Raw genomic sequence first — 24,110 nt, 5'->3', positions numbered from 1 at the left:
CTGGCCTATAATGTCAATAATATTGAGTTTGAGAAACTCTGGTCTTAGAGAAGAGGACCTAATCTTAATTCTAAAAGTAGGTTTGTCTGATGTGTAGGTAAATCTGTTCTTTGCAGTGACTGGTTTAACAATAAGTGTATGATTCACTCTAGGCCAATGAAACACAAGAAGTTGCTGAGGGCTTCTGAAAAGGTCCTTCCCTCTGGTGCTGCCAGGTGAAGGTGTGAGCCTTGACCCATCTCACTGCCAGCCCTGGGAGTAAATTGAAGCCAAGGGAATGGCAGGGAAATGGACCAGAGCCACTGGACTCATCAATCCTGAAGTACATCTTTTGGCTCTACTTCCAGAGCTAGGAGTCTCTTTCTTGATTAAGCATGTTTGAGATTTTTTTTTTTCTTGTTGCTGTGGTTACCTACAGCCACATGAATCTCAATGATGCATCTTTACTCTTTTTGGTCACTCATTTGTTTCTGCTTACCATCAGAAGGGTACCTCCAGCTCTTAGCTAATTTTCAGAGCCTCCCTGAACCTGGACAATGATCTGGCTCAAGTCCCAGCTTTGTCCACTTATGCTTCAATGTTCAACAGACCCTTCTGAATGCAGAATTCCTTCAATAAATATTATTATAATAAAAAGTCTTCACTCATGCTATAAAAACTAACAGACTATCCTTTCAGAGGCTACCCAATGGGATTCAATCGATTGGATGTAGGCCTAAGTTCAACTAGGCCTAAACTAATCACAAAACTTGGAGGCACAAAACTTTTTTCCTGTAGGAAAAAAGATGACATCCAGAGAGCAGACAAATTCATTTAAACATCTGACGACTAAAAGGGAGAGGAGCATTTAGCACTTTAAAGCCATGAGAGCAGGTGTTCTTTTACAGTCTTTTATATTGACAGCTGAATGTTTATAAAACAAAGTGCTTGGGTGGCTGGAAAAACAGGCATGCTGACATTAAGGAAGACAAACATTAAAAAAAAAAAAAAAAGCAAACTCTCCAGCAAAGGGAGCAATGATCCTGCTGGAGTGGGGTAGGGGGTGAGTTAAAGTCTTTCTAAGATTCTGTGGCCTCATTTAAGTGTGGAAAACACACACCTAAACATCTGCTATGTATGACTTAAAAACCAAGTTCCACTTCATATTCCTCTTTAACCAAATTCTTGCTCTATGCCAAATAACTTATGAGCACTGAGTTTAGGTTTTTCAAAAATGAGGACATTTAAATTTTTAATTTTGTTAAAAAGATCAGGTCATTGAATTCTTTTGTTCAAACTCTCAGAGTGGAGGAAAAGGCATAGTACAATTGCTGGATAGTCAATTACTCTGGATTCCCCCAAGTTATTATACTCTTTATTATACTTGCTAGGGTCAAGTATTTCAGTTTTCTAGACACTTAAGAAAGCCTCCATCTTAGTTTGGGAAAAAGTAAACCATGTATCAGAGTTGGCACAATACATTCTTACTGTTGTTCACAAATCAGCTTTGGGATAGGACAGGTATGAACAATTATGTCCTAGAAAAGGTGAAACTTTTAAAAAAGATGAATGGCTGACCAATGGTCTGTGATTACAAGGGACACTCCTAGTAAAGGTTTTTAGTGTGAGCTCCACGTCTCAATAATTATCAACTACAGCAGCAGTCTCCAACATTTTTGGCACCAATATTTAGGGACTGGTTTCATGAAAGACAATTTTTCCACAGACGGGGGTGGGGATGGGTTATGGCATTAGATTCTCGTAAGGAGCACGCAACCCAGATCCCTCGCATGCACAGTTCACAATAGGGTTTGCGGTCCTATGAGAATCTAATGCTGCCACTGATCTGAGCGGAGGTGGAGTTCAGGTGGTAATACTTGCTCACCTGCCACTCACCTCCTGCTGTGCAGCCCAGCTCCTAACAGGCCATGGATCAGTACCAGTCCACGGCCTAGGGCTTGGGACCTCTTGAACTATAGAATTGGTTTTCACTAGCTTTGCTTTCCAACTGCAGGCTAGACTACTCTGCGGGATAGGAATCAAGGGAGGGTTTGTAAATTGCAAAAGGCAGACAGGTAAAAGAAGCATGAAATGGGATGTTGCCACACTATGCGACACCATTTTGAATTGAAACCAAGCATTGCTCTTACCATCATTGGACCCAAAGCTTCCATCAATGGATTTTCTCTGAAACCTGCAAACAAGCACATACACATGCTCCTAAGACAGTGAAAACCTCAGCATTTTACATTTGTTCCTTATAGATTTTGTTGCGGATTTGTCTACTAGGATCTCTTCAAAACATGTCTTTGGGGCCAGGTGTGGTGGCACACGCCTGTAATCCCAGCACTTTGGGAGGCCAAGGCAGGCGGATCACAAGGTCAGGAGTTCAAGACCAGCCTGGCCAATATGGTGAAACCCTGTCTCTAATAAAAATACAAAAATTAGCTGGGCGTGATGGCAGGTGTCTGTAGTCCCAGCTACTTCGGAGGCTGAGGCAGGAGAATTGCTTGAACCCAGGAGGTGGAGGTTGCAGTGAGCTGAGATCATGCCACTGCATTGGGCGGCAGAGCGAGACTCCATCTCAAAAAAAAGAAAAAGAAAAAGAAAAAGAAAAACAAAACAAACAACAACAACAAACAAACACATGTCTTTGGATATGGAGAAATTGGAACTCATACATTGCTGGTGGGAATGTAAAATGGTGCAGTCACTTTGGAAAAGTTTGTCAGTTTCTCAAAAAGTTAAAGAGTTACCATATATCCCAGCAATTTCATTCTCAGGCATATACATCATTTATTCATTCATCAGTTTTCAGATGTAATTCACATACCATAAAATTCACCCTTTAAAGTGCATAATTTAGTGAGTTTTAATATTAGATTGGTGCAAAAATAATTGTGGTTTTTGCCTTCAAAAATAATGACAAAACCGCAATTACTTTCACACCAATCAAATACATTCACAAAGTTGTACAGCTCCCACCACTATCGAATTCTAGAATATTTTCATCATCCCCAGAAGAAATCTCAAACCCATGACCAGTCACTCCCCATTCCCCACTCCCCATCCCCTGGAAAACACTAATCTACTTTCTGACTCTATAAGTTTGCCTATTTTAGACATTTCATTAAAAATGAATTATATTACATGCGAACTTTTGTGTCTAGTTTCTTTCACTTAGTGTAACGTTTTCAAGGTTCATCTATGCTGTAGTATGCGTCAGTACTTCAGTCTTTTTATGGCTGAATAATATTCCATTGTACGGATAGACCACATTTCATTGACATGCTTGCACTTAATGGATATTTTGGTTGTTTTCACATTTTGGCTATCATGAGTAATACTGTTATGAACATTTGTGTACACATTTTTGTGTGGACATATGTTTTCAATTATCTTGGGTATATAGCTAGGAGTGGAATTGTTGAGCATGAGATAACTCCATGTTTAACTTTTTTTCCAAACTGTTTTCCACAGTGGCCGCACAGCAAGAAGAGTCTTTCATCCCCAGAGTCTCGCTCTGTCGCCCAGGCTGGAGTGCAGTGGTGTGATCTTGGCTCACTGCAAGCTCCGCCTCCCGGGTTCACCCCATTCTCCTGCCTCAGCCTCCCATATGTCTTTCTTTATGTCAGTACCAGAGTCTTGATGAGTGCAACTTTGTAATAAGATTGATATCAGAAAGTGCAAATCCTTTAACGTTCTTCTTTTTTTTTTCAGGATTGTTTTGGCTTCTCCCTTTCATTTTCATATGAATTTTAGGATCAGTTTGTCAATTTCTGTAAAAAAGCCAGCTGGGACTTTGCAAGGGATTGTGTTGAATTTGTAGATTAATTTGGGAACTATTGTCATGTATATTAGTTTCCTACTGCTGCTGTAACAAACTCACAGACTGGGTGTTTAAAACAATACAAGTTTATTATCTTACAGTTCTGGGAGTCAGAATACCAAAATGTGCCTTATATGGCTAAAATAAAGGTGTCAGCAGGGCTGTACTTCTGGAGGCTGCAGGGGAGTATTCATTTTCTTGTCTTTGAAGCTTCTAGAGGCAGCCTGTATTTCCTGACTCACAGCCCCTTCCTCCATCTGCAAAGTATATCATTCCAACCTCTGCTTTCTTTGTCGCATTTCCTTCTTCTGCCTTTGACCTTTTTGTCTCCTTCGTAAGGATTCTTGTGATTACATTAGGTCCATGTAGATAACCCAAGATAATCTTCATAACTTTATCACATCTACCAGTTCCTTTTGCCAGGTAAGGTAACATATTCACAGGTTCTGGAGATTAGACATAGAATTCTTTTGGGGACCATTATTCTATTTACTGCATTATCTTAACAATATTAAATCTTCCAATCCATGCACATGGGATGTCTTTTCATTTAAGTCTCCTTTAATTTATTTCAATGATGTTTTGCAGTTTTCGATGTACAAGTCTTACATTTAATTTGTTAAATTTACTCCAAAATATTTTATTATTTTTTGTGCTTTTGTAAATGGAATTGTTTTCTTAATTTTATTTTTGGATTGCTCATTGCTAGTGTAGAGAAATACAAATGATTTTTTGCATATTGATCTCATGCAATCTTGTTAAACTCGGAGTTTCTTTATGGAATGATGAAAATATTCTGAATTAGATCGTAGTGATGGTTATGCAACAGTGAATATCCTAAAAATCACAGAATTGTATACTTTAAAGGGGCGAATTTTATGGTCTATGAATTGTATCTCAATAAAGTCATTATTAACAAACAAACTATACCATTTGGGAATGGCCATCAAAAATTAAAATGTGAATTATTCTCTCAAAATGAGGTTGGAGGGGTGTGAGAGGAAAGTTGGGGACCAGAAGTGCCCATGTTTTGATACATTCTCTTATTACTTCCAGATGGGAACTCTAGAAGTTGCATATCCTGATTTTGGTATGTTTGGTGGAAGAACTTCTCTTCATAGCTCTTTTGTTCCTAGACACACCAAACTCCTGAATGGCAGAGGGCTTTGGCTTTTGTTCTCTACCTGAGTCATTCTCTCCCCAGATCCTTACATGGCAGGCTCCTTCTTGCCATTCAGGTCTTGGTTATGAGAGGACTTCCCTGCCAATCAAATCTAATCTAAAGCAGCTTCTCCAATGCAATCGTTCTTTATCATACCACTGTGTTTTTTCTGTCAGGAACTGGAATGATTTTCTTTATTAATTGCTTACTTGCTTGTATATATTTCTTCCCTGTAAAATGTAAGCTCTATCACAGCAGGGATCTATACTGTTTCATTCACTGTAATATATCTTCAACTTCTAGGATATAGCTGGCACATAGAAGATGATCACTAAATTTTTATTGAATGAATGACGCATATCATTAAGGAGAAAAGTTGGCCAGGCGCAGTGGCTCACACCTGTAATCCCAGCACTTTTGGAGGCCAAGGTGGGTGGATCACCTGAGGTCAGGAATTCAAGACCAGTCTGACCAATATGGTGAAACCCTGTCTCTACTAAAAATACAAAAATTAGCCAGTCATGGTGGCACGTGCCTGTAGTCCCAGCTACGGGGGAGGCTGCAACAGGAGAATTGCTTGAACCCAGGAGGCAGAGGTTACAGTGAGCTGAGATCATCCCACTGCACTCCAGCCTGGATGACAGGGCGAGAGACTGTCTCAAAAAAAAAAAAAAAAAAAAGGGAGAGAAGTTATAATTTGGCCTGACTCTCATAGCTGGCAAAAGAGGCTGTGGTGAAGTTCCTTTTTAATAATTTTAGTTAACAATTGACTGGAAAGCAATTGTATGTACTCATAGAAGATGATATGTTTTGATTATGTGTTTGTATTCACAGACTTTACCCAAGTTTGCACTAGATTCTGGAACTGACAAAATTTTTCATTAGATGAGTTAAATGATTTACAAAGCTAGGATAAGGCAGGTGGTATCTAGTGAATAAAGGAAAAAATAGCAAATGAGGACTGTGCTAGATTGATTGCAAAATGGCTTCACCTCACCTTATATCCAGCTCTTTCAACCAAAGGTAGAGTCTACATCTTCATTTCCTGAATCTAGACTACCCTCATGACTTATTTTGGCCAATTGAATGAGGGGGAAGTAACATTGTGCTAATTCCGAATCTGCATCTTCAAGAGGCCTTGCACTCTTCTGCTGTCTGTCTTGGAAACAAATAAGCCCCAGCTAGCCTGCTTCAGGATGACAGACAAGTGCAGCTGAGGCCAGCCCAGAAGAGCTAGCTCTTAGTTGATCTGTCAGTGGACCACACTCTCTCATCACACCCACCTGGGATCTCTCAGCCCAGCCCAGATTAGCGGAACCATCCAGCTGACCCATAGATTTGTGAGCAAACTTAAATATGTATTTCTGTGTGCCACTGAAGTTTTTTTTTTTTTTTTAATGTAGCATTATTGTGGTAATAGATAACGAATACAAGAATCAACGGGAAGGATGAGTATTCTGGATTGGGCAGTTTGGATTCAATGTCTGGCAATGTGATTGTGAAGAACAAATAAGAGAACAGGTATGCTGTGCTTGACCCAGGGCCTGCACATTCATTGTGGAGGGCTTCATAAACGCATGTTGAATGGACTGAGGCTGGAGGATGGGAAGGGAATAGTGTTTAGTTTCAGGCTAATACAGTATGAAGACACTTTGGATTCTTACCTCCCTGATGGCAGGGGCCATGTCTCTGATCAATGTTTTTTATCTTGATCTCATAGCACGTACCACAAACCCCATAGGTATTCGTAATAGGGTTTAAGGGACTCATCAAGTAACTGGCATTATGCTGAGATGACTAGCTTCACATGGTTTTACAGAAAACTTTTTATTTTGCTTAGTTAATGAAGGAAAAGTTCTCCTATTAGCATTTTTTCCTCAGTCTATTCTTCTATTTAGAATGCCAAATAGTTCTTACATCTCCAGATTTCTATTTCCACTTTGTCTATATTTGGAAAAATCTATGCTGTGCATTTGACCGTAGCAAAATAATCTGCGGCTAGAAGTTTCCATAGAGCCTTATACCACAGCTTAGAAAAACTGTGCTTGGCTAAGTTGGCTAAATAACAACTTTAGAGCGATTGATAACCAGCTATTAGCTTAACTTGTCTGTTTGTATGTTAACTATACTAGCTAACTAATGAGGAACACTCCTGTTTTCTAAAATCTAAAACATCAGGATTAGAGACAGTCTTCCTATGACAGGCATAACAGAGGAACTTCTTTCCATGATATTGGAACTCATCCAAGGCAAAACTGGAAGTGTTTTGGACCCTTTTTCAACTTAGATCCTTGCTGGGGTGCCAGGCTTTTGGTCTAGCATTCTTGGTCAGCACTGTCATCTCTCATAGGGCCTGACCACTCTAGACCCATTTTGATCAGCCTGCTTTAGGCCTAAGGCTCTGGATCCAGACTGCCTGAGTTCAAATCCTGGCTCCTTCATTTACTGGCTGTGAATTCTTCGTAAAATTGCTTAATCCCTCTGTGCCTCAATTTCCTTAACTGTCACTTGGTGATAATAACAGTACCCACTGTTGAGGGGCATCAGATGAGATAATCTACTTAGAGCGCCTGCCATGAAAGGCAAATGGAACCATGCTTTCTTTCAAATGTATCATATGCTGTTTTCTTTTAGTGAATGGAAGAGTATGACACTAAAAGGAGTTTGTAAACAAACATCAAGAAGAAGTTAATTAGAGCACAGAGCCTGGCACACAGCAGGCACCTGCTAAATATTAGTAACTCTGATTCGATAAATTAATTCAGCTGCTAATCAGTTAATGTATACTTTCCAGGTATAATATTCACCTGTAGCCTGGGGTTTTTGTTTTTAACTTGTATTTGAAAATAATTTCAGATTTACAGAGAAGTTGCAAGAATAAGAACACAGAATACCAATATATCCTTTAAATAGATTCAAACAATTGTTAGCTTATTACCTCATTTGCTTTTATCATTCTCACCTCCCCATAAAGATGTAATATATATGATATATATGTATCAAGATACACACACACACACATATACACTTTTTTTCCTGGACCATTTGAAAGTAACTTGCATACAACCAAGACCTAAACTTTTACTCCTAAATATTTCAAAAAAAATTCTCTTACATAACCACAATATAGTTATCGAATTCAGCAAATTTAACATTGATGTGATATTCTTATCTAATCTACTATCTGTATTCCAGTTTTGTCAATTGACTCAATAATGTCCTTTGTTGAATATTTTTCTGCTAGTGTAATGTAAAATCCTGATTGAGATCAGGTATTGTCTTTGGTTGTAACATATCTTTAGTCTCCTTCAATCTGGAATACTTATGTAACTTTTCTTTGTCTTTTATGACACATTTTAATAGAATGTTTATCATTGGAGGTTGTCTAATTTTTCCACATGATTAGATTCCAAATATGCGTTTCTGGAATGCTACAAAAGTGACATTGTGTCCTTCTCAGAGTGTCACATCTGGAGGCACACAATGTCCATCTTCTCCTTGGTGATATTAATTTTGATCACCCGGTCAATATGTTTGATTTCTTACTATATATCTACTATTTTTTCCACTTTAACTACTAAGCAATTTGTGAGGATACAGTTTAAGGCCATGCACACATCTTCATCCTCATCAGATTTCTGCACCCTAGATTTGGCATTCATCGATGATTCTTAAGCAAATCTAGTCTTTAACATAATGTTTGCAAAATGATGATTTTCCAACTCCAGCACTCCTCCATATTTACCAGCCAGCTTTTGGCATTTTGCTGTGGTCAAGAGTTCTTTCTCCCTTCTACTATCAGTATCTGCTAATGGCTCCTTTCCCGAATGGGTAGCTGTTTTCATAAATTTGTTGAATCGCTGAATGTGTATCCACAGGTGTTTAGGCCCTTCCTTCCTTTATCAACAGGGACTCATACATTTCTATTTTTTCCAATGGTTTATAATTCATTATTCTTAATAATTTTGGTGTTCAAATTGTCCCAGATTTGGCCAGCAGTCATCTACTGTTTTTCAAGGCAATATCTGAACTCAAAAGTTTCATACAGGTCATCGAGGCAGTTATTTTTTGAATAGGAGATAGACCCATATTCTTAAGATACGTAGTTGTATCACTGAGGTAGCCATGAAGTCTTTCCATGGATGGAGTTCATTTTGCAAACAGTCTCAAAACTCAATGCTGGTTTTGTTTTCTTTACATGTTCAAGAAGAGAAAGAACATTTGTTTACTGTAAATCTCCTGCCATTCTTTTGTAGTTGTTTCACAGAGAGCGCCACAAAGAATGGAATTCTCAAGGTTCAACCCCGCTGAGAGAGGGAAGGAAAGCCCTGTGTCATTAGGGGCTCCAAACTCTTGGCAAGGGAAATTTCCTTGGTCAAATTACAGCACAATTACCTCCTTTCCCCCTCCAAGGGACATTTTACTGGAAAATTGATGCTACAACAGAAGGAAAACACTTGGTAATGCTGTATCAAAGAACATTACTCCTGCTCTTTGTTGCACCTCAAGATTTATTTTAGGCATTACATTTACTTTTTGATAGAATGTTTAAAGCTGTTTCTAAATCTCCATGTTAGGATAAACTGACCATCTACAGTGAGTATTTTCTGGTTTAAAAAATACACATGTTGCCTTTTTGTTGAGTTTTAATTAACTATGAAAATAACTAACACTCTACCAGCACCTATTATGTGTGTGTTATTGATATAAAAGCTGCAGTTGTACTTATTGTGGGGTAAATTATTGTCTCACTTTATGGATGAGGAAACTGAAGCACAGAGAGTTGAGCAACATCTCCAAGGTCACAAGGTATCCAAGGTGACATTGCTAATGGCTGAGGGAGATTTGAAGCCAGTCAATATATCTGTCAAGTCTGTGCTGCAAGTGTTACACAGAGACAGGCACAGGGAATTAACATTTCTAGAAAAGATTGACCTACCTCAGATAATGAACAAACCCAACAAGCAGGCATCCCAAGTAGAAGGACAGGAAGATGAAGACACTGAAAAGACTGGATTTCACATAAACAGATTCTGAAGGGAGAGAAACAACTTTGGTCAGGTCATCCTCTGCAGAAAAGAAGACTCCATCTGAGACAGGATGGCTTAAAGGGCCCCCTCCATCATATTGATTCTTAGGTCCTAATAAATTTTTGTTCACAGCAAAACTGCTACTGGAGGTCCCCAGACATTATCCACAGCAGCTACCTTTCACAGCGATGACTTCCCAGTAGAAGCTGGGAAGGGACTTCACGATTGAGGTCCCTTTCTTTTTAGGAGGGATTTAACAAAATGCTCTGATTCCCTTTTCTATTTCTAAGGTAAATATACTTTAGTTTTCTTATGACAATTCTCTCTGGAAGGATGACAGTAATATCAAATTATATGACTGATTTTCTGACACAGGAATCTCTTCAATGCATTCTGGAGCCAACACTGACCTTTAATGGAAGGGACAATGGTCACTTCAAGGTTCTTTTTTCGCTGTAGATTCCAGGTCTGGTTTTCCTTTTCTGGTTTAAAAAAAATAAAAAAAGAACAAAGCACATTGAATCAGATAATGATTTTTTTTGGTCTCTTATCTAAACTGTTGTTCAAAAAATGTCCAGAATTAACTCTGATCACTGAATCTTATTTTAGCAAGAACTGGAGGAATATGTAACCCCCAAACCTTCAAACCATCAGAAATCCCTTTTGGTTAAGGAGACTATCATTAGACTCTCAATTTGGCCTTTGCTTGTGTGCATTTTGGTACCACTAACAGATGCAAATAAGATTGCGGCCTCCCTTCTCCAATGAAGAGGGGTGGACCCTTCCCCTGATATCCACAGCCATGTGAAGAAAACAGCTGTGAAAACAGAAGCTACCTCTTCCTTTGGCTTGTATGTTTCTAGCCAGTGCAAATTTTTCCCTCTTACATAGTCATGAAAGGGCTTGTAGTTTACCAAGGAATATTTGACATTGGCAAAATTTTGGAGCCATGTAATTAAGAGGTTAAAGAACACACTAGGAGAAATTTCACCTAAACATTAATATCAAGGAAATGATGTTACACTCAACAGTAAACACACTTTGTGTTGGTCACATGTGATTAATCACTGGCTAGTGGTCTACGTTTTCAATCATCAGCCTATTCTGCCCTTAAGGTAGCTACTGGGTAGTTAACCATAACTATTTGTGCTATGCCTAAGAGCCCCCATAACCCCTTATTATTGGGCTAAGTTGTAGCAGTTGGCTTTCTTACTATTTTTCAAGGTATAATTTTGGCAACTGAGATGCAGAATGCTGAATTTTTCTTGTCCATCATTGTGGAAATGATGACTACTGATAAATTAAGTAGCTCCATGGCTACTGGTTACCACCCCATCTTAAGAAATGGACTTTGATCGCTGTGTAAGATCATTACTTCATGGTAGCAAATATTTGTTGAGTAAAGGGCCAACCGAGTGAACTTATCTTCCATGGTCTGAGGGAATACAATGCTTCAAAAAGATGAAATGTACTAAATGACATTTTGTAGTATCAATAATACCTTTAGATCTGTTACTTTTTATCTTTTGTTTTTTTTCTCAGGTATCTCTCAGATGCCTTTCCCGTCATGATGATGGAACCAACCCTTGCTTAGTGGGAACTGGAAAGGAGGTTTCAGCTTCCCTTTCACTCCCTTCCTTCAGGTTTTGCTAAGCAGCCAAGTGTTCCTCACTAGCTCTTACCCTGGATGAAGAAAGATCCTCCACAGGCATAATCTTCAGGCTTTATCACAAATACCACGAAGAACTGCTCGCCTGGAAAATCCTTCTTCTGCATAAGACATAACAACCTTATGATAGGCGGTAAGAAAGAGGTAGAAGGGAGAAAGTCCCTGGGGGTAGGGGCAGAAAGAAAGAGGAAAGAGAAGAAAAATAAAGTTCACCCCTGCCCTCTAACTCCTTGGAAAGGACTTTCACATACCCATGATTTACTCCAGAGTATCCACTCTAAGATAATTGTTACATCCAAGAAATTAAGGTAAATAGATATACATTTCTGATTTCAATCAATTTTGTGCCTATTTGAGAGCTTAGAACTATAATAAGCACCATATAAATAATATGTGAATAGCCTATGTTTAATAACTAATGCTTACATGTTGTTTTTATTTTAGAATCTAATGATAAATCACTTTTCTAAAATGGACACACTCATCAGTTAAATAAATAATTTAGATTAGGGAGGCAAAGGACTCAGTTATCATCTTGGCTTTGAGTTACTCTAAGTATGTTTCTCTATGTGCCCATTTCCTCATCCATGAATGAAGTGTGGTTGACAAGATGAACTTTAAGGTCCATTAGAGTTCTATAACCCAGACTTAAAAAAAAAATCATCCCCAAACTTCTGGTGTCATGTTCAGCCCACTGAGAAAATGGCTTATTTATTTATTTTTTTTATTTCAGGCATAGCCATAAATCATTTTGTTTGTTTGTTTGTTTTTTGAGAAGGAGTTTTGCTCTTGTCGCCCAGGCTGGAGTGTAGTGGTGTGATCTCGGCTCACTGCAACCTCTGCCCAAAAGGTTAGGCCCCAAAAGAGAAGTAACAATTTATTGCCAAACACATCCAGGGAAGAGAGTTACTGATATGCTTGCCCTTTATTAATTTAGTGTCCTGGATGAAATAGAATTTGAAGTTCCCTACTATAGTTATTTTTCTGTTCTTTTTTATTTGGGACCACATAATGCGGGATGCCAAGAAAGAAAGAAATACTGAAAAACAAGAGCAGATATTTGGGATATCAAATCTGAAGCCTTTGAAAATTAAAGCCTGACAAAATTTTAGGTCTCATACCTAAATTATAATTAACTTCTCTTCATTCTTGCCTTATTATTCAGTAAACAGTATCACCTTACCCTAGGGAACAGATCACGCTGCAGGTACTTTAAGTAAGTACCTCCCCCAAAGCAGGGACAGAATCTCCTTGAAAATATGGTTACATGACATGTATACATTTTTGCTATAAAATTACGATTGAAATAATAATTACAAATATCATAAGATAAGCTGCTGTACAAATATGGTCCATATTCTTTTGAATCTGTCCATTCTGTTCAGAATTGAAGACCTCATTTGCTTACTGTTACTGGTATAGATTATTAGAATATGTTTAATTGCTTTAAATGGATCTGACCAACTTCACCCTAAATTGGTACCCCCAATGAGTAGACTGAAATCTTCTGGCCCTACCTCTCTGAGCAATCTGTCAGATACACGTCCCATCGCACCATGGGCTCCTAATAATTGTCAAGGGGAAAGAGGCACCTGGTACAGTAGCATTGTCTACCATCACCTAGGCTTTGATTTCAATGGAGTTTTGCTCTTGTTGCCCAGGCTGGAGTGCAGTGCTGTAATCTTGGCTCACTTCAACCTCTGCCTCTTGGGTTCAAGAGATTCTCCTGCCTCAGCCTCCTGAGTAGCTGGGATTGCAGGTGTGCACCACCAAGCCCAGCTAATTTTTGTATTTTTAGTGGAGACAGGGTTTCACCATATTGGCCAGGCTGGTCTCAAACTCCTGACTTTAGGTGATCCACTCGCCTCGGCCTCCCAAAGTGCTGGGATTACAGGTGTGAGCCACTGCGCCTGGCCAGACATATTAGTTTTTAAACCAATCAGAAAGGAAGGAGATCCTAGGCACATCATGGATGGCCATCCCTTTTGGATGCTGGCCCAGTCAGTACACTATCTATTGAGCATTACCATTGGCAATAATGCCCACAGAAGCAATGTCTCACCTGTAGCGTGATGGCAGCTTTCTTGGTCATGGACTGATAGACACCATTAAATTCCACATTGTGGTCGAGATCATACACCGGGCACTGCAGCATGCATGAGGAATAAAAAGGAAAGCATCCATAATGTCATGCAATGTCATGCCACACATAGGTCCTGTCAGCATCTTTCTGCTTGGATCACAGAGCAGGGGATCCTTATTAACCAGAAACTAGGCAGTTTCCCCCCTTGAACAGTCATGACATAGTCTTCCTAAGACTTGGGGCCTCGTCCTCTAAAGTCAAAGTCATGTTATATTGAAGAGAACTATAAAAATATTGTCTTAAAGTGTATAACACTTTTTTCAATTTTCATTAACACCTCAGGAGACAGAAAGAACCGAATGTTACAATAAAAATTTAAAAGCAGAACAAATGGTAGGGTTCAATTTTAGCTTTCTCGCGGAGCCCACAACTTGGTCTTCCTGGTTCCTTGTTACAATCCTTCCCTGCTTCCTCCCTCCTTTCCTTCTTTGCTTTGTTGATTTTGGTGAAGAGTTAACTATTCTTTACCACTCCAAATTAGTGTCTGCAAACACAGTCTGCCCACTTGTGCTCACAGATACTGTTCATATTGTTTAGTAGTTTTGGAAGGGAGATACACAGTAAGAGGATGGCATGCTTCCACCCTTCTCTTTCATTTGTTCTGGAATAATATAATGCTCTATAGTAGAAGGTTGGCAAGTTATCAGCACTCACCATGATATTCTGGACTGAGACAACAGAACATGGATAAGCCATTTCAGACACCACTTTAATGATAACTGAGTCCACGTCTTTGGGAAACTTGTATAGAAAATACTGAGAATAAGAAAAAGAAAGACATGATTTATATTTACATGAATGGGATTGTTTCCTCTACTATTAGGCACAAAATTTATACGTAAATCTCCGTGAATCTCCATTAATGAATTCAGTCAGCTCTTCATCTCATACATATTGAGAAACTAAATCTGCGCAGGGCTCTGTGCCAGGCATTAAGAATATAGCAGTAAATAAGACAAAACAGCCATTTTATGCAATGTTGCTATTCCTTTTTCTAGGGTAAAAGAAATAGTCATTTATTTCTCAACTAAACTTTGCTATACTTTAGTTTGTTTCCTGTTTAAGAAGCATCCTGCCCCCTTTAAATTAAGGATAAGTGAGATATAACATGTGATAAGATTCACTTCTTTCTGTGTGGTCAATGTGACATATGAAAATTCCATATTGAAAAGCAGATAAGCCTGTTCCTCAATAATTTTAACCACCTTCCCATAGGCAAGAATTAGCACTAGACTCATCCTCCCCCTTGCCCTTTTGATCAAGAAACTTGTTGCTGGCTGGAATATAGTGAGAACATACAGAGATTCAATGACCAAGCCCCATGTGGAGTCCCCAGAAATACGTTCACAATTGTGGGCAGGCTGAGGTATCTTTTAAAAGTGTTTTTCAAGTAACACCAGAATTAGGAAACATTTTTAATTGAAAGAGGTTGTACTATTTACCCATGTAGATTATGAATCCACTGGAAAAATGTATTAACTCTAAGTTGTAAACTTGTTCTTAATGATGAAGAAAGGGGAATTCTGCCAAATAATTATAAAATATGATAACTGATTGAGAAGTTATATTAAGCCTACGATTAAGATTTTGAGAAAAGCAAAATCCGAAACAGGCTCCCAATGAAGACTCTAATAAATCTATCATGTACAGAGAGGCAAAACAAGTTAAAACTTAACTTTGTATTTCAACATCTTTTTTCCTAACCCTATTTTGAGTACCAGGACAATAAAAATGGAATCCTTTTTAATAATCCAAAGCTTTCTGATGGGGAAAAATTATCTCAGAATTAAAGAGTGTCATTAATGATGCAGTTGGAAGTCTATTCACACCTTATAACAGATGGCAATACCCCCAAGAACCCACTTAATTTTGGAGCTTGACTCAAATACATATAATACAGGGCTCTTCAAAAGATGAGGAGCATGGAATTTCCAAGAGTGTTCTTGTTTCCCAGGAAACCCATACTGTGTAACTCAAGAGCATTACTATGATTACTGTTGGCAATAATGAGCCTCATATATGTTCCCATATATGATAGTAATTGGTTTTGTGCAAGCAATAAACACCCACTGAAAGTATTAACAATTTTATCTGCAAATTACCATAAACCCCAAATAAATGTTTTTGACCCCTGCCTGACAATCTACCTTTACCAGAAAGAAGCGAATGACAAATACCCAAAGCAATGGCAGGAATTTAGGCTGAAAAATCACTATCTGGGTCCTGGCTACCTCCCCAGTTTCTGCAACCTGCTTCTAACTCCTGGAATAGAGGCAAACAGTGATTGACACAGGTTATCTGAGAATGTGCAACCGTTTGGGTGAGTTTATAGAAAAAGAAAATATTTCCTGTAATCAAAGAGGATACAAAATATAGGTGAAAATGAGACTAGTTAAGAGTAAAGTAAACCTTTCGTAGATATCAAGGAACTTGTTTTGTTTTATTAGTTTGTTCTAAGTATATTTTACTCCATTTTGGGGTTTAGATACAAATTATTTAAATTTTTTTTTCAGAGATAGGGTCTCACGCTGTCACCCAGGCTAGGGTGCAATGGCACAATCATGTATCACTGTAGTCTTGACCTCCTGGGCTCAAGTGATCCTTCTGCCTCAGCCTCCTGAGAAGTCAAAACTACAGATGCAAGTTACCATACCCGGCTAATTTTTTATTTTTTAGGTTTTTGTAGAGACAGGGTCTTGCTATGTTGCCCAGGCTGGTCTTGAACTCTTGGCCTCAAGCAATACTTCTGCCTCAGCCTCCCAAAGTGTTGGGATTACAGGTGCAAGCCACCACACCTGATCAGTATATCATATTTATTATAGCTCTGTACAGGACTGTTAGACTATACAGTTCCTGTAGTTAGAGTGGAAGTTATTCCTCTTCTTTTTTTTTTTTTTTGAGACAGAGTCTCGCTCTGTCGCCCAGGCTGGAGTGCAGTGCCGCAATCTTGGCTCACTGCAAGCTCCGCCTCCCGGGTTCACGCCATTCTCCTGCCTCAGCCTCCCGAGTAGCTGGGACTACAGGCGCCCGCCACCATGCCCGGGTCATTTTTTGTATTTTTTTAGTAGAGACGAGGTTTCACCGTGTTAGCCAGGATGGTCTCGATCTCCTGACCTCGTGATCCGCCTGCCTCGGCCTCCCAAAGTGCTGGGATTATAGGCGTGAACCATCGCGCCCGGCCTATTCCCCTTCTACTTTGGGTTTCTCTCTTTGCACCTAGTAATTAGTGCTTTTAAAATATTTCTTGAAATTAAATTGTCAATAAATGTTGAGGGCAATATATCAAGGGCCTTTGGCCCTCTCCTGCCACTGGGTGGCAGTATACATGCATTGCAGAGACTTTTACAGACAGGTAGTTTAAAAGCGGATTGGAGTTGGTTCGTTCAGGCTTGGGAGAGCTGATTGTGCATTAGTCACTTCCCAGCTGTTCAGTGACATCACAGTGGGAGCTTAAAATCAGCCACAGTGGAGGTATTTACACCACAGAAATGGGCAAATGCTACAAATCAGGGCTTTCTTTCTGAGAACCAGTTGTTAACTATTTACCAGCACAGCAGTATTTGTAGTATATTTACAACAAGTCCATGTTAATCCCAGTTTTACTACTCCAAAGCAAAACCTAAGTAGCTATTTATAACCAAAGCTATATTATGGACTAAAGAAAATGTACAACAAATAAACTTGTTTCAAACATGCTATTATATAGAGTTTTGTCTTCAGAAGCTTATGAAAGAAAAAAGGAAGGTAGCTAGAAATGACACCAGAAAAACAGCCTGACTTAATCCAAGTTTTCATGTATTTATTCTATTTGTGGTTATGGTTTAATGGAGAGCACAACACAAATATCTAATTCTCCTGATGTTTTTTGTCAACATTCTGGCTCTTTCTTTATGAGAGGAGAAACTAATTTACTACACTTATAACATTGTAAACATTAAAATGTCTTATTTTTGTTGTATTTCCAGGTCAATTAATTATTTGTGCATCTGTTTGGTGTCAGCCTTTTACTATCTATCCCCACTACCACTTCCCAGCTATCAGGTTCATAATGGCAGAAGTCGTGTCTCTCCGTTCTTAACCTTTGTGTCTCCAGCACCGGGTGCAGTCTAACAATGTTCTTGGTGCATAGCGGGCACACGATTTTCTCAATGAAGATTGAACCAACGAACACCTGAAAACAAATAGCATGCCACCCATTTTATACCAATTAAGGTGATATGATTAAATATTGTGTCCAAAATTCCAGTAACACAAGGAATAAAGTGGAATACAAATATACTTCAAGTTGTGAAAGGTCAAGGGCAACACCACACGCTAACTCTACCAGGGTAACATGGTTTCACTAACAGGCAGGCAACACCAACAGGTAGGATGTTGATAACTCTTGGAACCCCTTCACTTACCTGAGGTTGAGAGGGGCTGGCAGTAAAGTGAAAGGCAACATTTGTCCTGAGAAACGTAAGTGGCAGAAGGGAAAGGGGAAAAGTGAGAGAAAAGCATAAGTTAGTGATCAAAAATTATTTATTTAAAAGAAAGCCATCTTAAAGTAGACTCAAGGAGAGCTTCACCCTTGGTGAGGGGAGTTCTGGTCCCATGAAACTGACAAAGTAGACTGCATGGGGACTTGGTGGTTTCAACTCTCAAGAATGACCAAACTGGGAAAGGGGATTATTATTTTTATATCTTTAAATATCCATGAAGCCATATCTATATAAGGTAGTTTATTTACTTTTGTAGCCACTTTTGCCTTGGGACTCTCTTGTGCTTGATTTTACAATCAAGCACAGGGTTTAGGTAACCGAAGTGGGCTGAAAGAGAGGGGAAACCCAGGTTCAAGGTCCTTTTGGATAATGTAGATACATTTCAAAATAATTTTGATAGACCCATGGCAAAATGGGTCACCTTTTACCAAACACAGTGAATAGATAACCACATGGGATGGTGCCTAGGGACAGAAGCAGGCCCTGACCATCCCCTAATAGCTCCCCGATTGCCTGCCATGCTGGCTGAAATTCCCCAAGATTTAGTTCCGTTTAGGTTAGACATTGCCTTCCAAGACCCTCCTTTAAAACATAAATACCACCAAAAGAATATAATGAGGTTTTTTTTCTCTTCAATTGGTAATTTACTGTGAATTACATTAGTAGATACTTTCATTCTTCCATGTAAGACAGCAATGATCTAGGCACTGAAGAAAGGAGAGTGTGAAGAGTTAGGAAGCATAAATTGGTGGTATCGAGGGCTGTCTGCTGTGAGCATCTGTGAAACAGTTCAAGTGTTTGTCACAAAGACAAATGTGGTCTTCTCTATAGTTTTATAAGGACTACTTTGGGCTTTTGCTCTTTCTGGCTTTTGCCTCATCATTAGCCATGAAGATCATGCACACAAGTCCACAGCAGTCTCAGATCCCCAGGCTGCTGAAACGCTGCACCTGGGAGTGCGTGCCCCTGCCCCTCCAACGTGCCCTGCATTTCTGGGCATCTGAACTTGAACTTCTGGGATTTCTCATCAGCTCCACCCCCTGGGGCTCTCTGAAGATTTTTTTCTTTCCACTCTAATTTTTCTTTCATAAAAATTAAATACCTGTTTTAAAAGTAATGATTTCTTTAGAAAGGACATTTCAAGACATTTAAGCAAGAGGTGTATAATTAGAGGTGTTATTTAGAAGTCATAAAATTTGAGCACTATTTATAAAGGTAATGACCACAATTTAGGCTGTCATCAGGCTGGGCTCGGAATTTAGCTCGCAACAATAGATGTAATTTGTATATATCTACTTGCAACAGAAATCATAATCAATGTTGAGGATTGGTTCTTCTGAAGCAGAACTGAAAACTTCTGTCCTTAAGTCACCTAAAGAAGCTAAAGTGAGTGTCAAACCCAGTTATGTTTCTGCTCCAGAGAGTCCTTGGCCAGAGTTTGGACCTGTGACACTGTGTGTGGGCTGGGTAGAGCCCTTTCAGCAGTCTGGGAGTGTCTCCCGCTGTTACCAGGGCAACATGAGACCTTCAATTCTTTGTTGCCAGATCAGAGAACAAAGAAGACATGATTTTCTTGGCTGGCAACATGACTTCTCCTTACTCTCTTGTCTGCACCCTGATCTTTCAAGTCCATGGGTTCCTCATGACAGCATGAAATTTGCAGAAGCAACCCATTTTTTTTTGCCAGAGATTTTAATTTTCCCCATCATTTGAGTTTCAGTCATAATACTAAATGTATGAAGATTTGATATTCACTTTCTGTTTTTTCTTGTTCTTTATGTTTTATTTGCTAGTACAATGCATGCAAACTTGTAAAACATGTTACTGTGTTTAAGACTACCATTTATGTCCTCTCTTTCTCATGGAGTCGGCAGTATGTGCAAAATAAACATTGTATCTGTTGCAGATGAAATATTCTGCTTCCTTCCACATGAACCCTAACAGAGGTGGGGAAGGTTTATTTTGTTAGGGGTCATTGACAACAGAACAAAGCTAACTGAAGCTCATGGATTGTTAGTTTTAGAGAAAGAAGTATAAAAATTTCAACTGATTTGTTTTAAAAATTAAACACATTTTAACATGTTTATGTTATGTTTATTTGTTAAACATAAGAGGCTAAAAAACAATTTTGTTTCCTTGTGCTGGCTATTTCAAGAAAAGGGAGAAGGGAGAAGAAACCCATGGACTTGAGAGATGGGGGTGCAGATAGGGGAGTCAGGAGAAGAGGCAGTAAGGGGCCCATGGGTCGGGGGTAGAGAGAGGGAGAAGAAATACAGAGAGGAGAGTAATCAAGTAGAAGAAAAAGAAAAGGGATGGGACAAAAGACTACATAGAAAGAGAGGCAGGACAAACTTTTAGTAGTTTTTGAGGTGAGCACCAGAGAGGACTGTGAGATTCACAGCACCTTACTCATCTTGATTAACAAGCCCCTAGCACAGAGCACAGTGTGCATTCAAAGCCCCTCCTTTGTTTGTTGAAGGAAATGATATCCTATTATTCACTTGAACTATGAACTTCAGAATATCATTCCCTATTATCTCCTTCTGCCATCTGCTATGAACTCCCTTCAGGACTGTAGCTTTCCCACCGACCTTCTTGTCATTGGGAACCGTCTGCCCTTCATTCCTCTGGTCTAAGTATAAACTCCGCACTCATGTACTTAATTCTCATTCTTTCTATCATTCTCTGGGACTTCGCATCTACAAATATCCAACTCTCCTATGAATTTAATCTGCCTTTCTACCTCTTTGTTTATAAATATATTCTAGTCTCAACCATTTTCAAAATAAATAACAAACACCCCACCCAAATGCCTCCCTTTTCCCTGGATCGCCATCCTTTAATGTCATCCTATGTCCTTCCTCTCTTCACAAACCAGCTGCTTCTAGGAGTATTCCATGTTTATCTCTCTTTCATTCTTTCCTCCACCCACTGCTATCAGGATTCTTTCTCCACCACTCCCTTGAAATTTCCTTTGCTAAGGGTAAGAGTCACCTCCTGTCTTAGCCTATTCAGGCAGCTATAACAAAAATACTGTCAACTCGGTGACTTATAAAGAATGGAAATCTATTATTTCTTACAGTTTTACAGGCTAGCAGGTTCAAGATCAAGGTGTCTTATGAGAGCCTGCTTCCTCATAGATGGTGCCTTCTCACTGCATCCTCATGTGGTGTAAAGGACAGAGGGCCTTTCTGGGGACTCTTTCATAAAGGTATTAATCCCATTCACAAGGGCTCCACTCTCACGACCTAATCATCTCCCAAAGGCCCCACCTCCAAGTACCATCACTGTGGAGATTTCAATATGAATTTTGGGGAACGTAAACATTGAGACCATAGCACTATCTAATCGCTAAATCCAGTGACTTAACCCCCAGGGATTTCTCCCACACCTCTGGCTGTGTCTACTCAGCCCCTTATGATAGCTTCAGTTTCTCAGATCATCCCTTAAATGAGAATGTTACCCACAGCCTTGTTCTTGATCAACTCGTTTTACAATGTGTATCCAGCTGCTGTAAATACCACAATAATGCCAGTGAATCTCAAGTCCCTGTGTCCAGCCCAGGGCCATCTCCTGAGCCCCAGTCACAGAATAGTGATCCCCTGCTGGGCTTCTGCACTTGACCATCCCTTGAGCACCTCAAACTCCACATGATAAAAGGGAATGTGCTGTCACTTCCCTGATCCTGACCTACTATGTCCCTTTGTCAGTAAACCTCACCAGACTTCTGACATCACTGTAGGAATCATGTTGGACTACCCCCTTTCTATCGCTTTCCACATTTGATTAATTACCAGGTCCTACTCATTCTATTAATGTAAAAGTAACCTGCCACCACCTGGAGCACCATGTTTGCTCAGTACAGCATCATTAAGAGAGAAAAAAAACAAGGAATGTAAATCTTTATTGTGGTCTCCTCCAAAATACCAAAGGTAATTATATAGTATGACACATAGCAAAATGGCCTAAAATTCTCTTATCCACCCATTTCTTCAAAAAATCTATTACTTTTCACAGCATAGTAGCTGAGCTATCTCACTCACACACTCTCTCCTCTTAAAACAGACTCAAGATCCCTACTTAGAAGGCTAGAGGAGGGCTGAAGGCTGCAAGTATTCATGGAGGACTATAAATTTTATTCTGCCACATATATTTGCTGAATTATGAATTATCTCCATGTGTACTATTTGACTCGTTTTCTCCCTTACAACCTCGTTGCTGCCATACACATTCCAGTTCTAATCATTTTTTATTCTTCTCCATTCAGATAACTTTTCATTTGCCTGTTTGTCCCTCATCTTTCCTCTCTGTAATTCCTCTTCCACACTGCCACTCATGTCATCTCTAGAAATCAGATCTCTGAATGCTATCCTGTTGCTCACAATCCTTTAATGGCTCCCATAATCTGAAAGATGAAGTTCTACTCCATAGTCTAGCATCCAACATCTTAAAGATCAAAGTTGGGCACTGCCTGTTTCTCCAGCCCTATCTCCTGTAACCCTGTCTTGCCCAGGCATCATGTGGACCAGGCTTCTAGATGTGTTCCTGAAGACTGCACTAGTCTGCCTAACTGTAACTCAGAGCTCTCCCCTAAGTGTCATGTTAGTATACATCCATCACTTTGCCAGATATCTGTATTTCAAACCCAACCTGTCCCAAAGTGAAGTTATCATCTGTTCTTTTTCTTATCAAAATTCTCATTTTCTCTTAGTGGCCCCACCACCTACAAGCTACACTTGCATTATTGACTCTCTCTTTTCTTTTTCCCCTCATATCTAATAAAATTTCAGCAATTTCACCTCTCCTAATATTTCAATTCACCTCCTCATTATTTATCTTGACCACTGCATCAGCCTTCTAACTTCTCTGCATCCTGTTTTGTCCTCTTCAAATCCATTCTCCACACAACTATCACAATATAGACAACTGTTTAATTTTTTTTTTTTTTTTTTTTTTTTTTTTGTGAGACGGAGTCTTGCTCTATGGCCCAGGCTGGAGTACAGTGGTGCAATCTCAGCTCACTGCAACCTCTGCCTCCTGGGTTCAAGTGATTCTCCTGCCTCAGCCCCCCAGGTAGCTGGGATTACAGGCGTGCACCACCATGCCCAGCTAGTTTTTGAATTTTTTAGTAGAGACGGAGTTTCACCATATTGGCCAGGTTTGTCTTGAACTCCTGACCTCAGGTGATCTGCCCGCCTTGGTCTCCCAAAGTGCTGGGATTACAGATGTTTAAATTTCCTAATGCCCCTTCTTAAGATCCTCCTACGCCATGATCACAGGCTTGCCTGTTTCTGTGGCCATCTGCTGTTGCCTGCCTGCAATTTCACACTCTAGCAATACTAAACACCTGGGCACTGGAGTGTAGAAAAAAAGTAGTAGCACAGTTTATGTGTGTGTGTGTGTGTGTGTGCAGAGGATAGGTAGATGGCACCAAGCAATGCTTTAAAGTAGAGTTGTTTCAATTTTAAAGGAATTTTGCAGAGATGGGGTCTCGTTTTGTTGCTCAGCCTAGAGTGCAGTGGCACAATCATGGCTCACAGCAGCCTCAAACTCCTGGGCTCAATCAGTCCTCTTGCCTCAACCTCCTGAGTAACTGGATCTACAGGCGCACACCATCATGTCTGGCTAATTTTTTTGGTTTTTAATTTTTTAGAGACTATGTTGCCTAGGCCAGTCTTGAACTCCTGGCCTTAAGTCATCCTCCTGCCTCAGCCTCCTGAGTAGCTGGGATTACAGGCGGGAGCCACTGTGCTCTGCTAGTAAAGTTGGATTTAAATAAATGTTTCATGGAATTGAGAGACATATTTAGAGAAACAC

General features: G+C 39.6%; 1 protein-coding gene across 5 annotated transcripts in view; it reads right to left on the bottom strand.

Moving 5' to 3' along the window:
* Positions 1 to 24,110, bottom strand: part of SIDT1 (SID1 transmembrane family member 1) — a 96,624-nt gene that overhangs the window by 34,424 nt on the left and 38,090 nt on the right. For 4 of the 5 annotated variants that reach the window (XM_034957108.3, XM_034957106.3, XM_055110284.2 and 1 more), the window contains exons 4-10: positions 18,216 to 18,261; positions 14,467 to 14,568; positions 13,732 to 13,815; positions 11,683 to 11,770; positions 10,411 to 10,482; positions 9,910 to 10,003; positions 2,130 to 2,173 (exon numbers count right to left, since the gene is read on the bottom strand). In XM_034957108.3, coding sequence (XP_034812999.2) covers positions 2,130 to 2,173; positions 9,910 to 10,003; positions 10,411 to 10,482; positions 11,683 to 11,770; positions 13,732 to 13,815; positions 14,467 to 14,568; positions 18,216 to 18,261 — 530 coding nt within the window. Of the gene's footprint in view, positions 1 to 2,129; positions 2,174 to 9,909; positions 10,004 to 10,410; positions 10,483 to 11,682; positions 11,832 to 13,731; positions 13,816 to 14,466; positions 14,569 to 18,215; positions 18,262 to 24,110 lie in introns of those variants that run through there. The other variant, XM_034957109.3, reaches the window with a different exon arrangement.

Source organism: Pan paniscus, chromosome 2 (genome assembly GCF_029289425.2).
Source record: "Pan paniscus chromosome 2, NHGRI_mPanPan1-v2.0_pri, whole genome shotgun sequence".
Taxonomy (NCBI): Eukaryota; Metazoa; Chordata; class Mammalia; order Primates; family Hominidae; genus Pan; species Pan paniscus.
This window is presented reverse-complemented; position numbering and strand designations above follow the sequence as displayed.